This window comes from Pithys albifrons, chromosome 14 (assembly GCF_047495875.1).
Source record: "Pithys albifrons albifrons isolate INPA30051 chromosome 14, PitAlb_v1, whole genome shotgun sequence".
Lineage (NCBI taxonomy): Eukaryota > Metazoa > Chordata > Aves > Passeriformes > Thamnophilidae > Pithys > Pithys albifrons.
Genome location: NC_092471.1, coordinates 21,290,728 through 21,314,543, shown reverse-complemented (window position 1 = coordinate 21,314,543; position 23,816 = coordinate 21,290,728). Strand labels below are relative to the sequence as shown.

Here is a 23,816-nt window from a genome sequence, read left to right as displayed (position 1 = left end):
TGGTCCCCGAGGAGCCTTTGCTCCAGGCTTTGGAAAGTGAGAGGAAGCTCTGGGAGCTCTGGCAGCTCCCAGAGCAAAGTCAGGTTGATTCAGAAGGGTCCCGATTTTGTTAGCTGTAAAGATTGGGAGGCTGGTGGCAGTGTCAGGCTCTGGGTGCTGGTTTCCAGGTGAGGATGCTTACGGCTGCCCCATGTAGGAATGACCATGCTCTGCCAGGAGGACAAGTCCCCCCAGGTCACTCACTACTCCCAGATGGTGCTGGTTGCTGCTCCAGCCACCGCTGGGGGTGTTTTGGCTCCATGACCCTGCCCATCTCAGGGAATCCAGCGTCTCCTGGCTACAGCACCCCTCTCTGGGCGCTGCAGCAGGGATGCACGGACAGGGACGATCCCCTTTCCCCTATCCACCACTGGACGGCGACGGGCTGTGCAGAGCCACGTTCCCTCTGCCATCCCTCCCCGGGGAAGGAAGAGGGGCCAGGACCGGACAATGGGTTGTGTCGCTGACTCAAACAACCAGTTCCTGGTCGCTTCCTCTCCCCGCTGGAACTGGAAGCGGCAGGGACGCAGGGAAAGCTCAGTGCTCTGGGACTGCTTTTGAGGCAGGAGCTCCTGGGCAGCCAGAGTGAGCAGCCTCCCCTGGCACCCACAGCCATGGCCAAGGTGGAGTGGCTCCTGGCACCCTGGCACCGGGCAGGTAAGGCGGGCAGCAGGGCAGGGCTGGGATGGGCAGAGGGGGCAGTGGGGTCTGCAGACACTGCTCACTCTGCAGAGCAGGATCCAGAGCAGATGGGGGCAGCTTTTGGGCAGGAATCCTCTGGAGGCCATGCAATAGCCCCAGGGGCAGAGCTGCCCACCAGTATCTGTCTTGTCCCGCCTTTCCCAGCCTCACCTGGGTTGTGGTATGTCCCTGTCCCTTTTAAATCCTTCTGCCGTTCCCTAGCCTGATTGTCTTTGCTGTACCAAAGCAACAGAAAGATGAAAACTCCTGGCCCACATGTCCCACTGACCACTCCTCAGTCCTGCAGAGACAAATCCTGCCTCTCTCCATGTCACTGTGCCCTCCTGTCAGATCCTACATGCTGGTGGCAGCAGGAGTGAGGACTGTGGGTCACACCTACCCAAGACCCTCACTGCTATCACTGTTCTCACTCCTGCTGTGGCTGATTTCAGGTCTCGGGCCCTTTTGTCCCGGGGCCTCTGGCCACATTCCCCTCTCAGGCGACTTCCTCACATTGTCCGAGTCCCATGGAGTGTAAAACCAGCCAGGCACAGGGGAAACGGCGCTTTCCTGGAAGCACCCCTCTGGAAGCTGCCTCTCTGGCACAGGCAGCCTGCATGCCGGGCAGAGTGGTGAGCACTGCCTGCGCATCCATGTGCCACCAAACAGTCCCAGCCAGGCTGGGGACATCACTGGGGGAAGGCTGGCAGGCAGCTGGCCAGGGCCACCCTGTGCCTTGTGGTGCTTTTGGCTGTGATGAGGTGATTCCAGGGTGCCAGGACCGGCTGGGTCTGACAGCTTGCCTTGCCAGGTTTCCTGAGGCTTTCAGGAAAGGTTTGTGCGTGCATTTTTGCTGGGAAGCATGGGAGAGTGAGGGTCACAGTATGAGGAGGATGCCAGGCTGCCAGGGAGCTGCAGCAGGACTGAAAGAGGGCTCCGGACGCTGGTCCTGCTGCCCATGGTGGAGGGCTTGGTGCAGGGAAGTGAGTCGTGCCAGGTTCTGGAGCTACAGCTCCCACCCCAGTGCTGCTGCTCCATCCTCAGGATCAGTGGATCTCAGCCCCTTGGCAAGCAGCAGCCTGAGTCCACCTTGGCCAGCCATGGTCCCAGCCCAAGCCCTGCTGCCAGCGCGGCTGTGGGCAGTTCCCATCCCCACAGCATGGACGGGATGACATGCCAGGCTCCTCCTGGACAAGTCTCAGCCAAATCCTCCTGCAGCACCCGCACCTCCCATGCTGCCAAAACTCTGTCACCGGGACCTATCTTGTGCTGCCAGGACCAAATGTACCTGGGGCAGAGTGTCCTGGCACACTGTTAACTGAACCCTACTGATGGACAGTGATGTTATTCACTGTTTTGCTGCTAGTGATTTTCGTAGAAACCTCTCACATAATGCAACCTTGCCCCATGAGCTGAGAGACCCCACAGCTGCCAAACCCACCACCCCCCTGCCAGCAACTTCTGCAGTGCCCTTATCTCCTATCAGTACAAAAATTAGCTGATTTCATGTTAAACAGGGACTGTGGAAGAGCCATAAGCCTCTGGTAGGTGTGGTGTGTCAAGTCAGTGTCATTCCTCAGTGCCCACAGTCCTGATGGGCACCTGTGTGGGAGCACATGAATGTGCTGTGCAGGGCAACACCAGGGTCCTGGCATGGCCACACTGGGGGCTGGGCATGGACACCCCCAAAAGGCTTCCAGCCCCTCTGGCCTCAACCACCATCAGGTCAGACATCCATGCAGGTGCCCCTGCCTTGCCAGGGGCTCAGAGCTGTGCCACCAGACATGTGATGGAGGGTTGGTGTCCCAGGGAGGGTCAGATTTGGACAGGGCACAGTTCGTTGTCTGTCCCAATAAGGGTTCATCCTGGGCACGGTGTGTGTGAGTGCTTGCAGCACACAGGATGGGTCTGCCTGGTGACCAGTCCTGGGGTGTCAGTGGGGTGTCGCCTCGGGAAACCGTTCAGACCTGGGTGGGCATCCGGCACCGGAGCTGCCGTGCACATGGATGTGCTCCACATCCTGCAGGGAGCTGGCCCGGCAGGTCCGGTTCGGCAGGGGGTGAGCTTGGGACAGGAGGTGTTTCTGCGTCCACTGCCAGCTCCCACAGTTTGCTCTTTTTCCTTCCTCTCTGCTCACCGTGGAGCAGCATGAGTTTGGCTCCATACCACGGGAATGTCACCAAGCGGCACGTGTTGTCAGTGAGCAGTCCGGTGCCAGCAGCAGGTCGCGGCACTTGCTTGAAATCAGTGGCATAAGGTACCAGCACTGTGGCACAGTGGCTCTGACTGCTGGGATTGAGGTGCTGTCAGGATCGGTCTCAGCCCCCAAGTTCACCACCCTCACCCTTTGGCATGCTCAGTGCTCTGGACCGGCAGTGGTGATTGCCACCCCCAAAAGGGGGTATCCGTTGCCATGGCTGCTCTGCTGATGGCACATTGCCCGCTGCTGCCGTTACATCATTCCTGCCATAGCTGCGCGCTGGCAGAGAGGGTGTGAGCAGATCCAGCCACGTCCTCGGCATCTCTTGTGCGTGGGGAGTGAGCCTGAGAGGGAAAAGTTTGGCGGTGAATTTGAGCGAGAGGCGTCGTCTCACGGGTGCTCCAGCCTGGACTGAAACAGCTCCAATGGCACTGTCAAATACCTCCCTGTGGATTCGGGATGCCTGGACTGTGGGTGAGTAGGGATGCTTGTATGGAGCAGCGGTGATGTGGGAGATGCTGAGGGGCAAGGGTTCCTGCAGGGATGCTTTTCCTGCAGGAGGGAGTGGAGTTCAGTTCTCCTAGAAGCGAACTCCCCTGGAATTCAACCTTGGTCCTTGTATACTTGTCATGAATATGACACACCAATCCTGGGCCCTGGCTCACACTCAGCAGGACTCTGAGGCTGCAGCATCCGCTGCAGCTGATGGTGCTGGCTCTCTGGGAACATCCCAGCTGGATGCTTTCTGGGCCCATGTCCATCTTCAGGAAGAACAGGGGATGCTGCCTGCTCCTCTTTACAAGCCCCAGGGTCAGGAGTGGGGCCTGGTGCCAGCAGGGAGCATGGTGAACTTCCCTACCAGCCATGCCTCAGTTTCCCTCTGCAGTGAGACTGGGCAGGCTCAGGTGGAGGCTGCTGGGGGTGGTGTGATAGTGCTCTCCTGGGATGCCATTCACCTCCTCAGGCATTTGCACGGGGTTGGGGCCCCTCAGAGGCATTTTGTGTTCTGAGCCTGTCACTGATAAGAGTGGCAGGAGGGTCACTGCCAAGGGCATCAGCTCAGCTCAGCTGGACCATTCCCTCCAGCTCCCATGTGCTCCCACTGAATGCTCCTACTTGGCTGGGGTATCCCACATCCATGGATGAGGGTGACAGCTGGGCTTCATGGACACTCTAAACCTGTCCTCGTACTGATCCCTGCACCAGGCTGCTCTCAGGTACTGCTGTCCCACTGCTGGCAGTGCTGCTAGATCAGGGCTGTTGCGTCCTCGTTTCCCATTGCGGAGCTACTCCATTGTGCTGCGCTGTGAGTGCTGCTCCCAAAACACCCTCGGAGCAACTGCTCCCAGGGCCAAAGCCAAAGCCGCATGGTGCTACTCACTCTGGCATGGAGCTGCCCCTGCAATGTGAGTTTGGGGCACCTGGGTGCCAGGAGTGTGCTTGGCTCAACCACCCTTGCCCCCTCACCTCTTCTCCTCCCCAGCTGGGGAGATGGACCCCATGATGCCAATGCCTCAGCAATGCCAGCACCCCAGCAATGTCAGCACTTCAGCAATGCCAGCTCAGGGCTGCACTGCCTCACTCAGGGCCCCAAAAAAGTGAGTGTTGGCAAAGAAGGGGAACCTCCATGGGGCCAAGACCCCCTGGCACTGCCTGTTGCCCTTCGCCTGGCCAAGGCTGCTGTCGCTGCAGGGCAGGGTGCTGGGCCCCTCTCTGGGTGCTGCCACACTTCCGCCACACCCAGGGCAGCCCTCAGTTTCGGCACTGCGGTTTGCCCACGTGGTCAGCGCCCAGGGGTGGGTTGTGGGGCTGTCCCAGCAGCAGGGCTGAGGTGCAGAGGTGAGCTTCTGTACTCTGGGAGCTCGGGGAGGTGGAGGGGGCAGCAGGGGGTGTCCTCAGATCTGGGTGGGGCACGGTGTAGCTGCTGTAGGAGTGACAGGGGTAGTGGGGGTGGCTGTGGGGGGTGTGGGCAAAAGGTGAGGAGCATCAGCTGCGCCAGGGCTGAAGGCTGGGGCTGTACAAGCTGTGCAGAGGGATGCAGCAAGCCAGGATGTCGGATGCAGGGATGCACGCTTGAGGGGGCAGCAGTGGATCCCCCACCTTGCCAAAGACAGCAGGTTGGGGGGCTGGGCTCTGAGAGGTGAAGGTGTGGTCCCTGCCCCCAGCTGTGTGGGTCAGTTTTTTGGGGAGATGCCCAACCCTGCCTTGTGCCCAGCACACACATGCACCCCAACACCTCTTGGTTGATATGGAAACGAGTCAAATTATTTAGAGGAGAAAGAAGAGGGGAAAAAAAAGAAAAAAACCTGGTGTTCGGGCCCGTCGTTATGGAAACACAAATTATAAAAGTAACTAGGCTGGGGACATGGCACCTTGCTGGGTGTTGTGTGGATTCCATCAGCTGGGGAAAGGAGGGGCAGAAGGGCACCCAGGGACAGGAGGGCACTGTAGGCAGGAGGGCATCCAGGGGTAGGATGGCACCATGGCCAGGAGGGCCCAGTATGCAGGAGGGCATCCAGGGCCAGCAGGGGGGATGCTTGTGATGCAGTGAGGGTGAGCTGGGGCACGGCTGCACAAACACCGCAGGCAGAGGGAAATGGGGCTTGTGCTGGGGGTCCCAGCCCTGGTTTGGGGCGATTCCCCTTCCCAGGAAAGTGGGATCATTGCTACTGCCTTGGTAGGGGTCTGGCACGGAGCAGGGTTTGGCAACAGGGTGGTGGAGTGTTCCTGGGGATAGGCACCCCACACCACCACGCCGTGGATAGCAGAGAGGAAATGTTTATCACACGCTGGTAATTGAAACCCCTCAGTTTTATGGGGATGGAGACAGGCAGCACAGGATGAGCCCTAAATCCACAGGGATGAGACCCTGTCCATCCATATCCCTGTATAAAGCTCACAGAGACCTGCCCTGTGCCCAGCTAGGGCGTGGATGTCCTCAGAGGCAGCGTGCCAGCCGTGGTGTTCCCTCAGCTCTGTGGTGGGTATCAAACCCACATCCGCTCAGAGTGGCACTGCTGGGGCTGCAAGGTTCCCATGGCAAAGCCACTTTGCCGGAGCAGTGCTCAGCTCCCCACTGGGCCAGCTCAGCAGCAAGCCCAGATCCTTCTCCCAGGAACTTTTCCACCTGTATGGGTGTTTCAGGGAGTCTGGGCAGTCCCACGGAGGTTTCCTTCCCTGGAGAGCATGAGGGATGTCCACACTAGAATAGGGTACATGAGCCCCAAGGTCCCTGAACCCAGTGCAATGGAAGGAATGGGTGTCCCTGCTCCTGCTTTTCAGCTGCAGCTTCTGCTCCCCTGCAGCCAGGATGTTGCTCCACCAGAGCGTGCAGCATTTCCTGCACCTGGGTGCGGCTGGGCATGGGTGGCAGGGCTGGCTTCCTTCCCCAATTTTACCCTGCTCCCTTCTTGGCAGCCCACAGAGACAGTGTCCAGCCCCTGAAGGGATGGCAGTGATGAGGGCTAGTCCCAGCAGGCAGCAGCCTGCCAAGGTGGGACAAAGCCATATCGCAGTCCTTGTGTTCCTGGAGAGGTAGGGTGGGATGAGCGCCGTGCCGGTGGTGTTACCCAGTGGCAGCACCTGCAGGGAAGCTGCCCACCCGCCTGCCTGCTTCTGACCCCACTCTCTTCCACCTGCAGCCACTTCTAACCTGGACCTTGAGAGCAAGAAAGTCGTTCCTGCCAAGCTGCCATGGCAGCAGCCCGTGAACGTCTTCCTGGCTTCTGGGCGCCCACCAGGCATGGAGCAGCTGCACCAGGAGGCCCAGCTCAATCTCCAAAGCTTGCTGCAAGGTAGCAGGGAGAGGGGCTGTCATGGGCTGGGTGGGCGTGGTTGGTGGATGCTGCCCTGGTTACGTGACTGCCATGAAACAGTGAGCTTATCTCCCATGCATGTGTCCAAGCCACTCCTCAGATCTCACCAGGCTGCAGATTTTGAGTCCCGAGGGGTTCCAGCCTCCAGTAGCCCCTTGCTGTTCTCTGCTCTCAAATCACTGCTGCAAGTGCCAAAGCAACTCGGGCCAGGACTGCCTGCTGGGGCTGTTGAGGCCACCAGGGCCACCAGGTCATCCACAGCGCAGTTCTGCTCATGAGGGCCTCAGGGACTTGTCACCAATCTGTCTAACGTGGATCAACGTGGCCAGTGGTTTTGTTTCCTTCCAATCTCTGGCCCAGGCTGTCACGCAGCCCTGCTCAGATGCTCTGCAGGCACCGATGAGATCAGCAGCCCGGCCAGCCCCCAGCTTGTAATCTCATTAAGTCAGCCTGAGCAGCCCCGCTTTCCACCAGTCCACAGCCACCAGCATTAATTAGCTCAACAATTACAGGATGAGGACGCACTGAATTCCTGGCTGTCCCCAGTGGGGATCTGCTTCCCAGCAGGACCCACCACATCCCTTGGAAACCCCCCAGGAGGAGTGGGGCTGGCTGCTGGAATCTTTGCACTGCTTCAGACCCTCCTGGGGATCTCCCTTCCCCAGCTTCTGAGCTGCCTGTCCTGAGCAGGGGTGGCCAGCCAGGCTGGGGACAGCCAGAGGGGACAATCCCCCATCCCTTTGCATGCCCCCTGCCCTGGGAGCCAGCAGCCAGAGCGTGGTCTCAAGTATTGTTTTCCTTGCAGAGGAATATGAGGAGCAGTACACCGAGAGCAGGGTCACTGGGCAGACCTTCCGCACCACTGGTCACCTGCCCTCCGACACCCCTCCTGAACCATCACCTCGACCCCCACCTGCCAAGCGTCTTGAGTTTGTGCTTATGGTGAGTGCTGGGGTATGAGGGTGGGCAGCAAGCCTCCATTTGTGTCCCACCCTTGTCCCTTTGGTGGCTGATATGCATTTCCTTCCCTTTACCCCTGCAGCCCCCAAGCCAGCGAGTGGCTGAAGAGGAGAGCACCAGCAACACTGCACTCAGCGCTCGGCTCCCTGACACCTCCCTGAGCCTCCCTACCAGCCCAGACAAGCAGGCCCCCTGGCCTAGGGCCTTTCCCCTGCCCCCCGTGGAAGAGAAGCAGTGGCACCAGCCTGGCTCCATCCAGACCAACATTGTCCCCATCAATGTCTCGGGTAGGGCAGCACCCTGCGGCGTAATGGGGGGGCACGGGGTATGGGCAGAGATGTGCCCCAGCAGCGTGCTGGGGTGGGGTGTAGGGTGGTGGGATGGGTCTGGAGTTGTGAGCTGTGTTCCTGTGGGTCAGGTGGGCACCAGGGCAGAGAGGGAACAGCAGGGCTATGCTGGCATCTATCATTCCCAGCCATCTCTTGTGCCATCTGCAACTTTGTGTGTCTGGTTCATCGGCCACACTGCTGACCAGTCTCACATCCCTGCTGTGCTGCCCAGCCAGCCAGTTATGTTGTCACCTGGGATCTTGCTCCACATGATGCACCCAGCCTGTCTCACCTTTGTCGTCTGTCTGTCAATCTGTTCGTTCTCTTGGGGCTGCAGCTCCGAGCAGTGTGGCCCTTCCTGTTCCTTGCAAACACAGTGGCCAGGTCAGAGTCTGGGACTGGTGGCTGGGTGAGGTGCCTCTTCTGAAGGGCAGAGGTGTCTGTCCACCTTTTCCCTCTGTCTTGAAGAGCTGTTCCGGGACCATGCTGGTCCCTGTCCCTCTCTGTGCCTCATGTCCATGTCCCCAGTGTAGCTCAGCCCCGTGGTGTGGGGTCCAGCCTCACCAGCACAGAGCAGTGCCTGTCACTCTGCACAGGTCTGGTCTCTGCATTTCTCCATCCATCCTACCTCCATCTGCAGCATCTCCTGCCATGCCTCTGTCTCCCCTGCACTCACCCCATATGGTTCACACCATCCTCGTGCCATCCCACACCTCAGCCTGTGTCACCATCCCAGGCTGGGGACACACAGGGGACATGGGTGATGGAGGGGCCTAGGCCTGCCTCGGCAGCAGCTCCCAGCACCGCAGCGTACCTGCTGTTTGTTTTGGCTACAGGGCAGCACTTTGCTAGGCACGCGAGTGCTCGTCACTCCCTGTTTAACACAGAGACGGCGATGAACCCAAAGTCCACCCTGCGGCGTAGACGGACCATTATCGGATTCCCTAACCTGTCCCTGCGAGACCAAGGTGACAGCAAGAACCGCACAGGCAGCACCCCCCCAGAGCTGCCCTGACATGGGGCAGAGCCTACCCAGGGGCTGGCAGCCAGCCCAGGTACAGATGGACTCCCAGGGATGCCTCGGCCATGGGGAGGTGCAGGCACCATGCTGGCTCTCTGCCCTCCCCCGGCACTGAGGTGCTGGGCACACTGGTGACACGAGGCTGGCCTGGGGCTGGCATGGCATCAAGGACAGCCCCTTCACCCCAAGTCAGGGTCCTGAGACAGGAGTCACCCAGCCTTTGTTCCAACAGCTCCAGCCCTGCACCCAGCTTTCCCAGTGTGGGCAGAACCTGTATGCTGGGTGCCAGGGCTCTAGGACACACACCTACCCAGGTCTTTGTTTTGGCTGGTGATCTGGCCACACCAGTGCTGAGGGTGTGCAAGGCAGAGAGTGCCTGCAGTGCTCCTGGGCTGGTGTTGGACCCGTAGGGACAGCAGCCACCATGGCGCAGGGGCTCTGTCCTGCTGTCCCCTGTGGAAGGTGTAGAGAAATCAGAGCCTGCCTCTCCTTGGAGGCAGGCAGGGACAGAGGGAGAAGCCATGGCACCAGCTGCTCCAAGGCAGTTGTCACCAGGTAGAAGGAAGGTTTCTCCTGATGACAGCAGTCAGACCATGAACAGGTTGTCGTGGCTCCTGACAGCCCACCAGAGCAACCCAGTCTGCTGGGGGTGTTCAGAGCAGGGTTCCCAGCTCCTTCCCCATCCCAGCTGTGCTGAGGTGGCACTGAGAGCCACCACAAAGTTTTTGGGTTCTTCCCCATTCCAGCACAGCTGGGATGGGATGGCACTGTGAGCCACCATGTCTCACCCATTCCAGCTGGCAATGCCTGGCCTGGCTCCTACTGGTCCCCATCTGTGTCCCCACCATCGAGCAGCACCATGGCAGCACTTTGGTTTCTGTGGAGCTGATGACCCCGTAGACAGAGCCTCGTGCCATGGCTGCAGAGTTGTCCATGGCACATTCCAGCTAACAGATCCGAGGCTTGAGGGTTAACACAAGCTGGGGACTGTCCCCTGCTGGGTTATGGCCATGCAGGATGCAGACAGGAGAGCATCTGATTAAGGGGGTGACAGCCCATCCCCTCTGCCCACCCAGACACATTTCATTCTGGGACAGACATGCAGCACCAAGACTGGCCACAGGCTGGAACCAATCCTGGCCCCCAGCATGCGAGGCAGGACTGTGCCCCCAGGAGCAAGGCAGGATGATTCTCACCAGACTGTGTCTCTCCTCACAGGCAGTGCCAACGGCCCGACATCCAGCACACACACGCCCATCGCTGAGTCCCTCTCCTGCAGTTTTGTGCCTGAAGCCACAAGCCGGGGGACAGCACCCCAAGAGATCAGCCCCCGACAGCCCCTCTTGGCCCCGCTGAGGAAGACCTTCAGTGACCTCGGGACCCACTGCTGCCAGCCGCCTGCTGCCATGGATGGGGCAGTCACCCCTTGTGCCAGCACCTGCAATGGGACACAGAGCACCCCTTTCCCCCCACCCTGGAGCACCCTGGGCTATGGGAGCTCCACCAGCCCCACTGCCAGCCTGGAAAAAGGGCCCACCTGCACTTCACCAGGTGGCTCCATCGCATCACCCAGCCCGGGCTCACCTGCTGCTGCCACCACCTCCTTCTTCATCTCCACGGAAGAGCACATGGGCAGCAATGGGCCCAACTTCTTCTCCAGCCCAGTGCCTGCATCCCCCACCACCTCTGGGTGCATCCAAGAAGCCAAGGGGAACTTCTTGCCAGGAAGCCGAGAGGAGCCAGAGCCAGCGGCGGGGCCGGTGCGGCTGCAGGTGGAGCGGGCAGGGTGCCGGTTCCGTGAGCGGTCGCTGTCGGTGCCCACTGACTCAGGATCCCTCTGCTCTGTGGACATCACATACACTGAGACCCGGCGGGGCAGCACCAACTATGCCCTGGGCTACCCCAGTGCCAGCTCCGAGGGCAGCACCAGCACTGACAACATCTCACTGGGGCTGGAGCCCGAGTGCCAACGGCGGCGGCGCTCCAAGAGCATCTCCCTGAAGAAGGCCAAGAAGAAGCCCTCGCCACCCATGCGCAGCGTCTCACTGATCAAAGAGGGGCAGGATGGCGACGTGGGGCTCAGCGCGGCATTGCCCAAGGACCAGCGGCCCAAGAGCCTGTGCATCCCACCGGAGCTCCAGGGCCACCGGCTTGTGCACGCTGACCCTCAGGGGAGTGCACGGAGGGAGCCCAACAGCACAGCTGCTCCCCACCAGTGGCATCTCACAGACTGGAAGGGTGGCAGTGATCCCTACCAATCCCTCTCCAGCTCGAGCACAACCACAGGGACCACAGCTATCGAGTGTGCAAAGACGCGAGACAGCTCCGAATCCCTTGTGTCCCCTTCTGTCTCCAGGGCCACAACACCCTCCCAGCTTTCTGCTGAGGCAGACCTCAAGACCTCCTCTCCAGGCAGACCCACAGGACTGATGTCCCCATCCAGTGGGTACTCCAGTCAGTCAGAGACCCCAACTCCCACCATCCCCACTTCCGCCATCCTTGGGCACTCCCCGCACCAGGTGCGGGTGAGGCCGCTGGTCCCTGAAAGGAAGTCCTCACTTCCTCCCACATCCCCCATGGAGAGGAGCCCCAAGACCAGGCTCTCCTTTGACCTCCCTCAGATTCCACCTGCCCACCTCGATCTCTCGGGACTGAAGATCTCCCTGAAGGGGAAGACAAAGGTCAGCCGACACCACTCTGACTCCACTTTTGGCACCAAGCTGGCCCAGAAGACCAGTCCCATCATGCCCATCATGCCAGTGGTGACACAGTCTGACCTCCGCTCTGTCCGACTCCGCTCTATCAGTCGCTCGGAGACAGAGGACAATGCTGACGGCCCGGAGCACATGGAGGAGTCAGCACGTGGCCCCTGCCCAGGGTCAGAGAGAAAGGTGAAGCCACCCGTGGCAGAGAAGCCGCCACTGGCCAAGCGCCCTCCATGCATCCTGCCCAAACCCCCAGTTCTGCGGGAGGAGGGTCCCCTGTCCCCATCAGGCACTGCTGCCAAGGAGAAGGGGCTGCCACAGGACTGCTTCGTGGTGCTGCGGAGAGGGGAGCTGAGGAGGGGTCTGGGAGAGCCCCCCTCATCCATGACCCCAGCAGGTCCCCGGCGGCTCTCACAGGGCAGTCTGGAGGAGCTGCAGCCAGAGCGGAGCAGTGCTGCTGATGGGGAGCGAAGGAAGGCCAAGGTGCCACCACCGGTGCCCAAAAAGCCCAGTGTGCTGTACCTGCCACTCATGCCATCCCCAGCACAACTGGGAGCCAGCATGGGAGACCTGCCACCCACTCCCAGCCCCATCATCACCCTGAACACTGACCCCACCTGCTGCGACCCTGACCCTGAGGAGCCGCTGTCCCCCAAGGCTGTGGGCAACATGCAAGCCAGCGACCCTGCCTCAGAGCAAGGTGAAGGTCAGGGCCTCCCTGCCTCTATGTTGGGATCAGTCCTGGGATGGGGGTGGTCACCCCATGGTGGACAGGGGGCTCAGTGCCATCCTTTCCTTCCCGCTCACAGGCAGCTCGGCAGAGACCAGCACAGAGGAGAAGAGCTTTGCCAGTGACAAGACAGCCGAGTCCATCGTGGAGGAGGACGATGAGGTGTTCACGACATCCCGCACCACAGAGGATCTCTTCACAGTGATCCACAGGTAAGGCTGGTGCACGGCCCTGGAGGGGCATGGCTCCTGTGCCCACTGCATCCTGCCACAGTCACAGCACCAGGCGCAGTGTCCCCCTGCCACACCTCAATTTTCCACACTGGGGCTGATGCTCATGCTTGGGGCTGGTGATGCCTTAGTTCTTCGGAGCACAGCCAGGCTGGGTCACAGCTTGCAGGGAGACGTCCAGGTTGGTCCTGCCTGCCAGCAGCACGACATGTCATGCTTGTGTTGTCACCTTGCCCCAGCAGAGCAGGCAGAGCCAGCTCTGGGCACAAACGTGCCCTTGAGGTGGGACCTTGCCCCAGCCCGGGGCAGCTTCCACCCATGTGCCTTTGGTGCTTAGGTCAAAGAGGAAGGTCTTGGGCAGGAAAGAGCCTGGTGATACCTTCAGCAGCCGACCCACCTCCCACTCGCCTGTAAAGACTTCAGGCTCCCCAACCAGTGAGTCCCCAGCAGCAGCAGGCAGCAGTGGGAAGTCTTCCAGCAGGAACGAGGATTTTAAAGCCCTGCTGCAGAAGAAGAGCAGCAAAACCAGCCCTGGTACCCGGCCATCTGCCGCTGAACTGCTCAAGACCACAAACCCGCTGGCCCGGAGGGTCATCACAGAGTTTGCCCCAGAGCTGGATGGTGCAAACAGCCCCAAAAGTCAGCCCTGACCATGCAAGGGCCCCTCTGGCTGGAGGGTTGGCAATGGCTGTGGAGGGAGCGCTGCTGAGGGGCTGTCCTGGCTGCTGGGGGCCTGTGTCCTGCCAGGGGATTCTTCTGCTTTTGTTCCTTACTTGGAGAGGTGCTGGCAGAGAGGCAGCAGCTGGAGCCCAAGACCCCACATCTCTGGGCCCTTCCCAGGAGGGAAGAGGCATCACCGTGGCTGGGACTGGCCCTGGCTGAGCCAGCTCCTGGGATCAAAGCAGAGTGGGACCACAGCCCCTGGCATCACCCCGTGCCTGCAGCAAAGCAGCTTGAGACTCTGGTCCCTTCGGCATGTGGTACTTTAAACAGCTTTTCTAATGCACAGTGGTGGTGTTTTTTGATTCTCTCCCTTTGACATTGTACCTTGAGTTTCCCATGCAGAGATCCTGGTTGAGTTCGGCTGGACACACGGATGCACTTTGGGAAGATGCCAGGGGTTCGGCTGGATCTGCAGTTGCTTTTGAAGAGTCACAGGAGGTTCCCCCTCGCCGCCCTGAGCACCCTCCCTGCCACACGGGGACTGGCACCCGGCGTCTGCAGCCAGCGCCACCACCTCAAGCCAAACCCCCTCTTCTCGAAAGCCCCCAAAATGCTGCATTTTGGAGCTCCTCAGCTCTCAGTCCAAAAGCAAACTGCAGAGTCGCCTTCGCCACCAGCCCCACCGGCTGCACCACACAAGGAGTCCAGCAGTTGCCCTGCTCCCCACCAGCCCCCTGCACCTGGGGTCCTGCACCCACTGCCGACTGCAGGTGACAGGAGTGCAGGTGGCCCTGCACCACAGGAAGAAAGCGTGAAGGAAGCTCATCCCCACCTTCGCCTCCTGCATCTCCCTAACCCCAACCCTAGTGGACCCTGCAACAGATTCTCCTGCTGCCCTGGCCACTGGAGGTCCTTGGATGCCATTGAGGTGGTGGCTGAATCCAGCTGGTTGTCACCTTAACCACCTCCTCAGTGACTCCTGGGGCTCCCTCGGGGTTGCCCACTGCTCACCACCTCCCTGGTGATCCCTCAGGTCCCCCCAGGGTTGCCCACTGCCCACCCTTGCCCGCTGGCCCCTGGGGAGCTGAGCGAGGCCAAGCAGGACATGTGCCATCAGGGTACATCACAGGGCCACGCAGGAAGGTTTGCACGTCCCTGGGTGGGATTTGTCCCACTCGGTCCCAGCTGCTTCTTCCTGGCCCAGCTCCAGCATGGGAGCGGCAGCTGCCAGTGACAGAAGCCGTGGTGAGGGACACTGGGGCAGGGACAGCCACCGGGACCGGGTGGGGAGGCCACTCCAATCATGAGCACAGCCACGTGCCCGGAGCAACAGGAAGGGCCAGGCCGTGGCTGACAAGGAAATGGGGTGATTAGGGAAATTTGTGCTTTATTTCTTGCTGTGTCTCTGCACTCCAGCCCTCCTGTGCCAGGGGGAGCAGCACAGTGGGTCAGGGCAGCAGCAGGGCACCACAGCAGCGCTTCAGCTGCCCCTCTGAGGGGCCGGGCTCTGTGCCCACGGGGGCACAGCCTTGGCAAACACCTCTCCATTGTCACCCCCACCCCGGATCTGACCCCACAGGGGCTCCAGTTGGTTCCCCTTCCTCTCCCTCCCACTAATTGCCCGTTGCTTCCTTCCCTCTCTCGTGGCTGCAGATTTAAGCCTGTAATTAAGATCCAGGCTGAGAAACTCAGGAAAAAAAAAAGCCCACAAAAAAAAAGCTCTACTGAATGTCCACACTTTGCCCCCATCCCACAGCCCCAGCCAGTGGCTCTGGCACGGGATGAGGCCGCAGCACGGATTGGGAAGCTCTGGGACGGGTACATTTTGCACATGACTGCTCAGGAAACCGGGGATGGAGCCGGCAAAGGGGGCTGGGGACAAGCACGGGGCAGAGACCCCCCTGCACCACCTCCAGCACCGCCGGCAGTCGGTGCTGTCGCAGAGAAAGGTCCGGATGGGCCAGGGTGAATCTTGTCTGCTGGGCCAGAGCTCGACTGTGGGACAGAGACTGGCCATGGAATGGAGATTGGCTGCTGGATGGAGATGGGCAGTGGGATGGAGATCCTCATGTCCCTGGCCAGAGGAATGGGCTCTTCCTGGCTGAGTGCTCGTCCCTGACCACTCGCTCCCTGCTCCTCCCCCTGGCTGGGACTGTCCCAGCCCCTGGGCGGGGCCCGGGAAGAGCCCGGCTGATGGGACAGCCCTGCCCGGGGCGGGGCCTGCCAGGGTGCCAACTATGGAATGTTGTACTTTTTATCTCTCCAGCCTGGTAAAGTGCTCCCTGCTGCCCGCTTGTGTCTGTGTTTCCTGCGGCTGCCGAGGGACTGCGGCGGGACGGGGGGTGGGGAACCCGCGAACACCCCTCGGGTGGCTCAGGGGCACACCGGCCCCATCTGCTGGAGCCTCTCACAGTGTCTGCAACGCACTTGTGTGTCCCCAGTGGCTTTAGGGGGGCGCAGGGACACTGAGGGGGGTCGGGGGCAGAGCACTGGGGACAGGCCAGGGTGGGGGCTGGGGACGGGCTGCTGTTCCTGGGGGTAGGTGGGATGGGTGAGGACACAGCTTGGGGTGGCAGGGACAGCTCAGGGGGCCCGCTGGGGACAGCTCTGGCACTGGGGCACTGGGGACATGCCTGGGAGGGTGGTGGGAGAGGGGGGTGAGGTGGGGACGGACTTGGGGGTTTTGGGGGCGGGTGGGATGGGCACTGGGAACATGCCAGGGCGGGCGGTGGGACAGCCCTGGGCGGGTGCTGGGGACGGCCGTGGATGCAGTGCGCAGCCCTGTGTGCCGGGTGGGCTCTGGGCCGCGCCGGGCGGGCACAGCCGCGGGTCCCCCAACCCCTCCCGTTACCGGCGTCCCGCAGCAGCTCCATGCCGGCGCGCCGCGGGCAGCCCGGGGGCCTCGCAGCGGGGCAGGGGCGGCCGCCGCCCGGCGCGCCGCGGACAGCCCGGGGACCTGATGGCGGCAAAATGGCGCCTAAAGGGAAAGGCGGCGGCAAAGGCGGAGGCAAAGGCGACAAAGGCGAGCGGGGCCGGGCCGGGCCGGGCCGGGCCGGGGGGACGGCACCGGGGCCGGGGCGGCACCGGGATGAGATGGAGCGGCACTGGGCCGGGCCGGGCCGGGTGGGGGCCCGGCGTGGCACCGGGGCCGGGCCGGTCTCAGGGCGCTCCGTTCACAGGCGGTGACAGTGGCGGCGGCGGCAGCAGCGAGGGCAAAGCGCAGGGCCCGAAGGGAGGCGGCAGCGCCGTGAAGGTGAGGCGGGGGCCGGGCCAGGGTTTCCCCACTCCTCCCCAGCAGCCGCGGGCGCTCGTCCCGCCTGCCGGCCCCGCTCGCCACAGCCCCGCTCCGCTCGCCCCCCCAGGTCCGGCACATTCTGTGCGAGAAGCACGGCAGAGCCATGGAGGCCATGGAGAAGCTGAAGTCCGGGCAGCGCTTCAGCGAGGTGGCGGCGCAGTACAGCGAGGACAAGGCCAGGCAAGGGGTGGGTGCTGCCCCGGGGCAGGGCGGAGCGGCCGGGCAGCGCCTCAGAGCCCTGCCCATCACCACTGTCGGCACAGACAGATGGTCTGTCCCGTGGCCGCATCACCCTCCGTCTCTCCACTGAGAGTCTCAGAGCTTAACCCCGACGGTTCCTTCCTGCAGGGGGACCTGGGCTGGATGAGCAGAGGCTCCATGGTGGGACCATTCCAGGAGGCAGCGTTTGCTCTGCCTGTGAGCAGCATGGACAAGCCCGTGTACACAGACCCTCCTGTCAAGACCAAGTTCGGGTACCACATTATCATGGTGGAAGGCAGAAAATAAAATGTGAATTATGTGACCTTGTTGACTTCTTGAATCCCAGGAGCTTCCCAGACACCCTGGCCCTGGAGCAAGTCAGGTACAAGCAGCAGCATGCCTGGGGGCAGACAGCTGTCCCTGCTGGAGGCAAACAGCAGGGCTGCCTGGAGAGGTAAAGTGTCCCTGGAAAAGGTGAAACAAGAGCCTTTTGCAGTTGAAGTCTGTGTTGCCTGGCAGGCTGGTGTTGTGCTTCTCCCACTGCAGAGACAGAGGGCTGTCAGCAGAAAAGCTCAGGCTTTTATCTGCAAACAGAAATGGTGCAGAAAGGGACAGAGGGGCCCCAGGGCTTGGTCTCCATGCTTGTCCTCCCCAGCAGACACCTCCCGTGGTACAGCTGCTGCTCCAGGGCTGGGGCCAGTCCTTTGGCAGAGGTGGGTGACACCAGAGCTGGCCCCAGGCTGGGCAGCAGCAGGAAGGGAGCTGTGGGAAGGAGGAGCCCTCCTGAGCACAGACTGACCTGCACCTAAAGCTACACTTTGCCCACTTGAAACTGGGGGAGGAAATTGGATAAACCGGGTTTGAGTAAGAGAAAAGCCACTAAACCCTTGTGTGCTACTTCCTGTGCTCCCCTGTGCTGGGTGTGGGGTGCAAGTGGAGCAGCCCAGCAGGTTCCTGCCATGCCAGGGATATATCCCAGTGCCATGATCCCCTTCCTACCCACAGAGCCCCCAAACCAGCCACAGCTCCAGCAGCAGGTGCTGGTTTTGCTCATGGATGAGCACCATGCACAGAGCTCTGAGGTGGGGAGGGAACATCAAAGAGAACAAAAGGCCCCTCACAGGATCCCACAGAAGAAAGAGGTGAAGTGAAACCAGGGCAGACCCTTCTCCCTCTCTTTTCAAGGTTTTGCTTTGAGCATGGAAAGCTCAGAGGCCAACGAATGGCTGCAGAGCTGCAGTTCATTTATATTTTGGTATGAAGGGCAGACGGGCTGTCTGGAGAAAAAATGGCTCCATTTAGTGGTGCCTTATCAATAAACCACTTGTTTCCAGGCCACCCAATGTTCTCTCCATTAGCAAAAGCACATTGGCACAGCTGCACCAGCAGGATTTGTGTTTGTTGTGGCTCCCAGTACAAAGGATTCCCCCTCCAAAACTGCACAGCTCAACCAGGCGTGAATTGTCCTGTGCTGTCACAGTGTCAGGGCAGGCAGCTGTGCCAGCCACTGAACACACGTGTGGCACAAGGAAACATCCAATTCCCTGTTGTGCTGTCACTGGGGGAGACTGGCAGGAGTCATTCCCAGTGAGGGGCAGAGCAGGGGGACTGTCACTGGAAGCAGAACCAGGGGGTTCTGAGCTGCTGAAGGCAGAGAGGGACTGTTCATCAGGAACTGGAGCGACGGGACAAGGAGAAACGTACTAAGAGTGACAGGGGGCAGAGTATATGAGGGATAGACTCTTCCCTATGAGGGTTGTGAGGCCCTGGTAGAGGTTGCCCAGAGAAGCTGTGGCTGCCCCATCCCTTGAAATATTCAAAGCTGGGTCAGATGGGGCTTGGAGCAACCCGGTCTAGTAGAAGATGTGTGGGGTGATCAAGGTGTCCCTGGCCATGGCAGGGGGTGAAACTGGAAGGCCTTTAAGGTCCCTTCCAACCCTAAACAATTCCATGATTCTGTGAGTCTATGAACTACAAACCCTCTTCACAGCTTCATTGTGCCTACAGGACCTGAGAAATATTTCATCTAAAGCAGCTCAGCTGTGCATGGGGAGAGGGTTAGAGGATTTCCTACCAAAAAAGGCAGTTAAATGCAGTATATCGCCTCCTCCTGCTGCCTTTGGGGTTCTACCCCCAAAGCCCCCCCGCCCACACATACACACCTGGCAGAGGGTTCAAAAGGGTTCCTGCACCACCACACTGGGTGTTACACCTGGTGCCAAGCAGATGCTCTGCTGGCCTCCACTGCTCCACTTCCTCCACTTGCTGGAGAAATTAGAGCAGCAAAACAGCTTTTAAATCTTTTTAACTCTTCCACAGACAATCGATTTTCAGACTACCTTGCAACCATGGTGGAAAAGCTGTTCTCCTTTGCACCAGCATCCAGCTAAGCCATATGGTGGGTGACCTTCAGGCACCCAGATTGGCTTAGTTCAAGCAAGGAGGAGGGAGAAGCCACAGCATCCCGAGGCTGGGCTGTACAGTGGCCACAGGACCACACCATCCTCATCCTCTCAGGGGAGAGCAGTGACAGAACCTGGAGGGAGAAAGGGTGAAGCCACGGCTGCCAGACTGGAGAGGGGTTTAAGACATCAACACCACCTTTTTTATTAAATAATGTGACAGGAACATGAGAACATGAAACATTGTCACCTTTGTGAGCTGATCCCACAGTGAAGTTCCCTCCCCCTGCATCCAACATCTGGATTTTTGGACTGTTTCCTCACAGAGGAGATGCTGCTCAGTCCCACAGGTGTATGGCAGGTACCAGCCTGGAGCTGGCCTGGGGATCCTGGTGCCACCAGACCATGTTCACAGAGTGACACACTTTATTTCTGCAACAGCTGTTTGTACAAGTTTATAGTCAGAAGCATAACTTCAGAATCTCCACTTTTTATATCAAGAGCTTGCAGGAAGCAGTCCAATGCCTCCTGGAGTTTTCCTTCATCCTGAAGTTTCTTCCCACTATATATTAAGGTGTCATAATCCCCCACAGCAGGAGAGGAATTCTGAGCAGTCCCCATTTCAGAGCTGCTTTCCTGGGTGAAGTAGTCGATTTGCTCACCTGACTGGAGCTCAGCATCTCCAGTGGATTCCTCCTGAGATGACTCTGTCTCCTCTGCCTCAGACTGCTCAGATTCCACATTGTCTGCTTGGGAAAACTCTTCATCTGTATCAAGTGTTTCTCCAGTAGGCTCTTCCTCAGACTCCGCAGTTTCCCCAGTACACTCCTCAGCTTCTTCTTCCACAAACTGGTCTTCCTCCTCATCACTGTCATCATCATCTTCTTCATCGGTGGTTTCCAAGATTTCCTCAATATCCTCCACATCATCTATTACTCTGTTGATGAGCGAGCTCCTGGAAGCATTAGACCTCTTACCACTGTGACTCAGTTGAGGAGAAAAGATGGCATTAGCTCTACTTCTGTCACATTTAGGGGTGGACGCACTAATTCCTTCTGGAAGTTGGTGCCCAAGGCTGTCCAAGGGAGAGGACAGCTTTTGTTCAGGCTGTTCTTCACTCTCACTGTCTGAAGCAATTCTGTTTAAGCGTTTCTTCCTACCAAAAGTAAAGAGACCACTGCTTTTCTCCAAAGCTTCACTGCCTTGCAGGGAGGCATCTGACTCTTCCTCATCTGCGGGACAGGGTTTGCCATGGTTACCGGTCTCACTCAGCCAAGTTTTGTTTGGACATTCTTTGGTTGGAGATTCACACAGGCTTTCTGCCTCGAGCTGGAAGCTCTCCTTGGGGTGTTCCACTGATCCTTCCCTATCTGACACATCCTGCCCTTCCTCTTCAGACTCTTCCAAGACCAGATTGAAGTCAGCTTGATCCTGGAGCGAAGGCACAGACATACCCTCCAGGCTGTCTTCCAGCACATGAGACTTTTGGAGCCCAGCATGGATTTCTGGTGTGATGTTTGAGCTCAGCACTGCAGAAGTGGAACCCAGCTCAGAAATGTCATTCTGCTCTGTCCCCATGACAATGTGTGGGTCAAGAACCTGAACTGACATTTCTGCATCCCTTTTAGGATCATCAGCCATGCCAGTCTCGTTTGAGGAATGCTGATGATGCCCAGACAGGTCATTCCCTGCCTCAGCCAGGTTGTCCGAATCTATATGGGAATGCTGTTTCTCTTGGAGGCTCCAACTCTCTTTCTCAAGTGCAGGGGATGATGGTATAATGCTGGATTCAGAATTTTGCTCAGATTCTTGTATATCAGCCTGTTCTTCTGTCTTACTGGTATTAAACACTTTTGTCTCCATACTGGACATATGTTGTGGCAGTTTCTCTTCATCCAAGTAATCAATAGTTAGAGTTGTCATTTTGGAGTTGACATCAAGTACCTGGGCCTCCTCATCCTCTGTAAGATCAATGAATTTGCCTTTTTCATGGATATCAGCTACTGGTGATGAAATAAAGCAAGTTTTGTCATTCAACCCTGGAGACAACTTCTTGGATTCAGAAACTGATCCCAGTGGTCTTTCCCAGTTCTCTACATAAGCATTTCTGATCCCCTCCATCCTCTGGTCTCCAAGCTGGGACTCCAACTGGACCAGCTCAAGGGCTTTCTGTACCCGCCGCTGGATGTACTGTTGGGCTTCCTCGCTCTCCACTTGCTCCTCGTGAGCTGTGTCCCTCGTGTAGATCAGGTCGTGGTCAGAAATGCCAAACATTGCCAGGGAGTGCAGGTAAGCAATATGCTCATCCAGCTGCAGGTCAGACTTCCTCTGCTTGGCATGCAGGGACTGCAGCTGGATCTGAGTTGCAGATGTCTGAGTATCTTCCAGGATGAAGAGCTCCCTTAGTTCCTGTTTGGAGAAATAGCGGAACGGGTTCTTTTTGTCACCAGTGGTCTGTCTGATTAACGAATCCTTAAATACCTGCCGCCTGTATATCTTCTCTTCCACAGTGCCACAGGTGATGAGTCTGTAAATCACTACGTTCTCTTTTTGCCCAATCCTGTAAGCTCTGTCCACAGCCTGAGCGTCGGTCGCTGGATTCCAGCTGGGATCAAAGATCACCACTCGGCTGGCTGCTGTCAGGGTTATGCCGACGCCCCCAACCTGCGTGGTGAGCAGAAAGACAGAGTAGTCTGTGTTGCTTTGGAAGGCGTTGATGCGCCGCTCCCGCTCCGTCAGGTGGGTCACTGTACCATCAATGCGCAGGGTTTGGAATTGTCGGCGAGACAGGACGAGCTCTATGATATCCAGCATCTTCCTTGACTGCGAGAACACCAGGGTTCGGTGTCCCTCTTCGCGCAGTCGTTCCAGCAGTCCCACAAGGAACTGCATCTTCCCAGATTCCTGGATCATGGTCTCATCAGAGAGATGATCTATTTTAATCGTGCCTGAATGCATACCTTCTTCACTCCTGTGATCCTTCTCAAGATAGTCCTGCTCTTCCAAGCCCAGCTGGATACAGGCTCTTGTGGGCAGAAGCCTGGGGTGGTCACAAAGCTTCTTCAGGACTGTCAGCTCAGCTAAAGGTGATCGTGTTGTCATCAGCACTTCCTTCACGTGATCCAGGCAGAGAAAGTTCCTATATATTTCTTCCTGTACTGGTGCCAGGTATACCCACACAACAAAATCATTTTTCCTAGTGAGAGATGGCATGACAGGAGCCCTGTTCTCACTTGGGTCCTTAGGAAGAGGAGCATCTGATTTATCAGCAGAATAGTTTTTCAGGTCTTCCTTGGTTCTTCTGAGAAAATAGGGCTTTATAATGGCCATGAGATTCTCTGATATCTTTAGCCCCAGCGCTTTCTCTCCTGGAGTTGCATCCTTCTCCCTCCCCCTGGTAATGGGATTCTCATATTCCATTTTAAAAGTTTTGGCTGTTCCCAGAAGGGAGCCTTGGCAGGCGAAGTCGAACAAGGACCACATTTCCTGCAGGTTGTTCTGCACGGGGGTGCCTGTGAGAAGGACACGGTGCCGGGCCGGGATCGCATACACACACTTGGTCGTCTTGTTCGACGGGCACTTGATCTTATGTGCTTCGTCAAGAATGACATAGTCCCAAACAAACTCCTCCTCGTGATAGCTGGCCAGCTGCTTCCAGTTGTTAATGAGCATCTGGTAGCTCGTGACAACGATGCCATTCTTCCTCTGGACCTTCTCCAAGTTCCTGGTGCGCTCCTTCTTGCTGCTGCCGTGGAACTCGGTGATGCGCATGCCGGGGCTCCAGCGAGTGAACTCGGCCAGCCAGCTGCTGACCAGGGTGGTGGGCATGATGAGCAGGACGTGCCGGATCAGCTGGGCATCAAACATGCCCGAGAGGAAGGCGATGACCTGGATGGTCTTGCCCAGGCCCATGTCATCCGCCAGGATGCCGCCGGGTTTGCCCTCCCGGTGCAGGCGGTACAGGAACGCAACGCCTTCCCGCTGGTGCTTGAACAGCTTCCCGTGCATCTCGCCGTAGATCATCAGACCGCTGCCACACACGTCCACGAAGCTTTCATCCTCCTCCTCCTCCTCCCGCTCGGCCGCTGCCGCCAGCGCCTTCTCCACCCGCTGCATGCGGCTCTGCAGCTTCTCGCTGGGGCGGATGGCGGCCGCCAGCCGGAACAGCCGCAGTCCCTCTTCCAGGTCCCCTTCGGCCAGCGCCGCCTTCGCGCCGGTCACGAACCTGCCAGAGTCACCGTGAGAATCGGAGGCCCAGGCCGGGCCCACACGCAGGGAGGGTGACCCGTCCCACCGCCAGCCCAGCCCAGCCCAGCCCAGCCCGGAGCCCCTTGCCCTGGCTCCTCGCCCCCCGCGCCCCGCCCGACTCACCCCCGGTACTGCCGCTCCTCCTCCGGGCCCGCCATGGCGCCCGCGCTGCCGCCCCGCGCTTCGAACCGGCCCTTCCCGTCCTGCACCGCGCCACATGCAAATCACGGCAACCGCAGCCAATCAGCGCCGGGAGCTGGAGCAAGGGGGCGTGGCCTCCCGCTGCTCCCACCTTGT

At 59.2% G+C, this 23,816-nt stretch overlaps 3 protein-coding genes across 10 annotated transcripts in view; 2 read left to right on the top strand and 1 right to left on the bottom strand.

The window, feature by feature from the left end:
• NHSL2 (NHS like 2) overlaps window positions 1-15,377 on the top strand; it is a 29,540-nt gene extending 14,163 nt beyond the window's left edge. For 2 of the 7 annotated variants that reach the window (XM_071569354.1, XM_071569358.1), the window contains exons 2-8: window positions 6,562-6,714; window positions 7,541-7,677; window positions 7,778-7,982; window positions 8,861-8,992; window positions 10,264-12,456; window positions 12,560-12,692; window positions 13,048-15,377. In XM_071569354.1, coding sequence (XP_071425455.1) covers window positions 6,562-6,714; window positions 7,541-7,677; window positions 7,778-7,982; window positions 8,861-8,992; window positions 10,264-12,456; window positions 12,560-12,692; window positions 13,048-13,360 — 3,266 coding nt within the window. In that variant the 3' untranslated portion in view covers window positions 13,361-15,377. Of the gene's footprint in view, window positions 1-572; window positions 697-6,360; window positions 6,455-6,561; window positions 6,715-7,540; window positions 7,678-7,777; window positions 7,983-8,860; window positions 8,993-10,263; window positions 12,457-12,559; window positions 12,693-13,047 lie in introns of those variants that run through there. The other 5 variants (XM_071569360.1, XM_071569359.1, XM_071569356.1 and 2 more) reach the window with 5 other exon arrangements.
• A 140-nt stretch (window positions 15,378-15,517) lies between these two features.
• On the top strand, window positions 15,518-17,191 carry PIN4 (peptidylprolyl cis/trans isomerase, NIMA-interacting 4). Of its 2 annotated transcripts, none has more exons than XM_071569363.1 (4): window positions 15,518-15,643; window positions 16,553-16,626; window positions 16,736-16,855; window positions 17,017-17,191. In XM_071569363.1, the coding sequence occupies exons 1-4, from the start codon at window positions 15,616-15,618 to the stop codon at window positions 17,173-17,175; spliced, it is 381 nt and encodes a 126-aa protein (XP_071425464.1). In that variant the 5' UTR covers window positions 15,518-15,615; the 3' UTR covers window positions 17,176-17,191. The 2 variants fall into 2 exon arrangements, with proteins under 2 accessions (XP_071425464.1, XP_071425463.1); XM_071569362.1 differs by lacking the exon at window positions 15,518-15,643 and adding an exon at window positions 16,238-16,395.
• Window positions 17,192-19,476: 2,285 nt separating this feature from the next.
• Window positions 19,477-23,795, bottom strand: ERCC6L (ERCC excision repair 6 like, spindle assembly checkpoint helicase). The gene is made up of 2 exons (XM_071569247.1): window positions 23,643-23,795; window positions 19,477-23,496 (listed from the first exon to the last, which is right to left on the bottom strand). Exons 1-2 carry the CDS (start codon window positions 23,675-23,677, stop codon window positions 19,698-19,700), a joined length of 3,834 nt encoding a protein of 1,277 aa, XP_071425348.1. The 5' UTR covers window positions 23,678-23,795; the 3' UTR covers window positions 19,477-19,697.
• Window positions 23,796-23,816: the final 21 nt, after the last annotated feature.

Excerpts from the sequence above, each read along its gene's own strand:
- PIN4 (XM_071569362.1), top strand. The coding sequence starts at position 16,245 with ATGCCGGCGCGCCGCGGGCAGCCCGGGGGCCTCGCAGCGGGGCAGGGG. Across the intron at positions 16,396-16,552 it reads CGGAGGCAAAGGCGACAAAG|GCGGTGACAGTGGCGGCGGC; the intron begins GCGAGCGGGGCC and ends CTCCGTTCACAG. Across the intron at positions 16,856-17,016 it reads AGGACAAGGCCAGGCAAGGG|GGGGACCTGGGCTGGATGAG; the intron begins GTGGGTGCTGCC and ends TCCTTCCTGCAG.
- ERCC6L (XM_071569247.1), bottom strand. The coding sequence starts at position 23,677 with ATGGCGGGCCCGGAGGAGGAGCGGCAGTACCGGGG. Across the intron at positions 23,497-23,642 it reads GAGGAGCGGCAGTACCGGGG|GTTCGTGACCGGCGCGAAGG; the intron begins GTGAGTCGGGCG and ends TGACTCTGGCAG.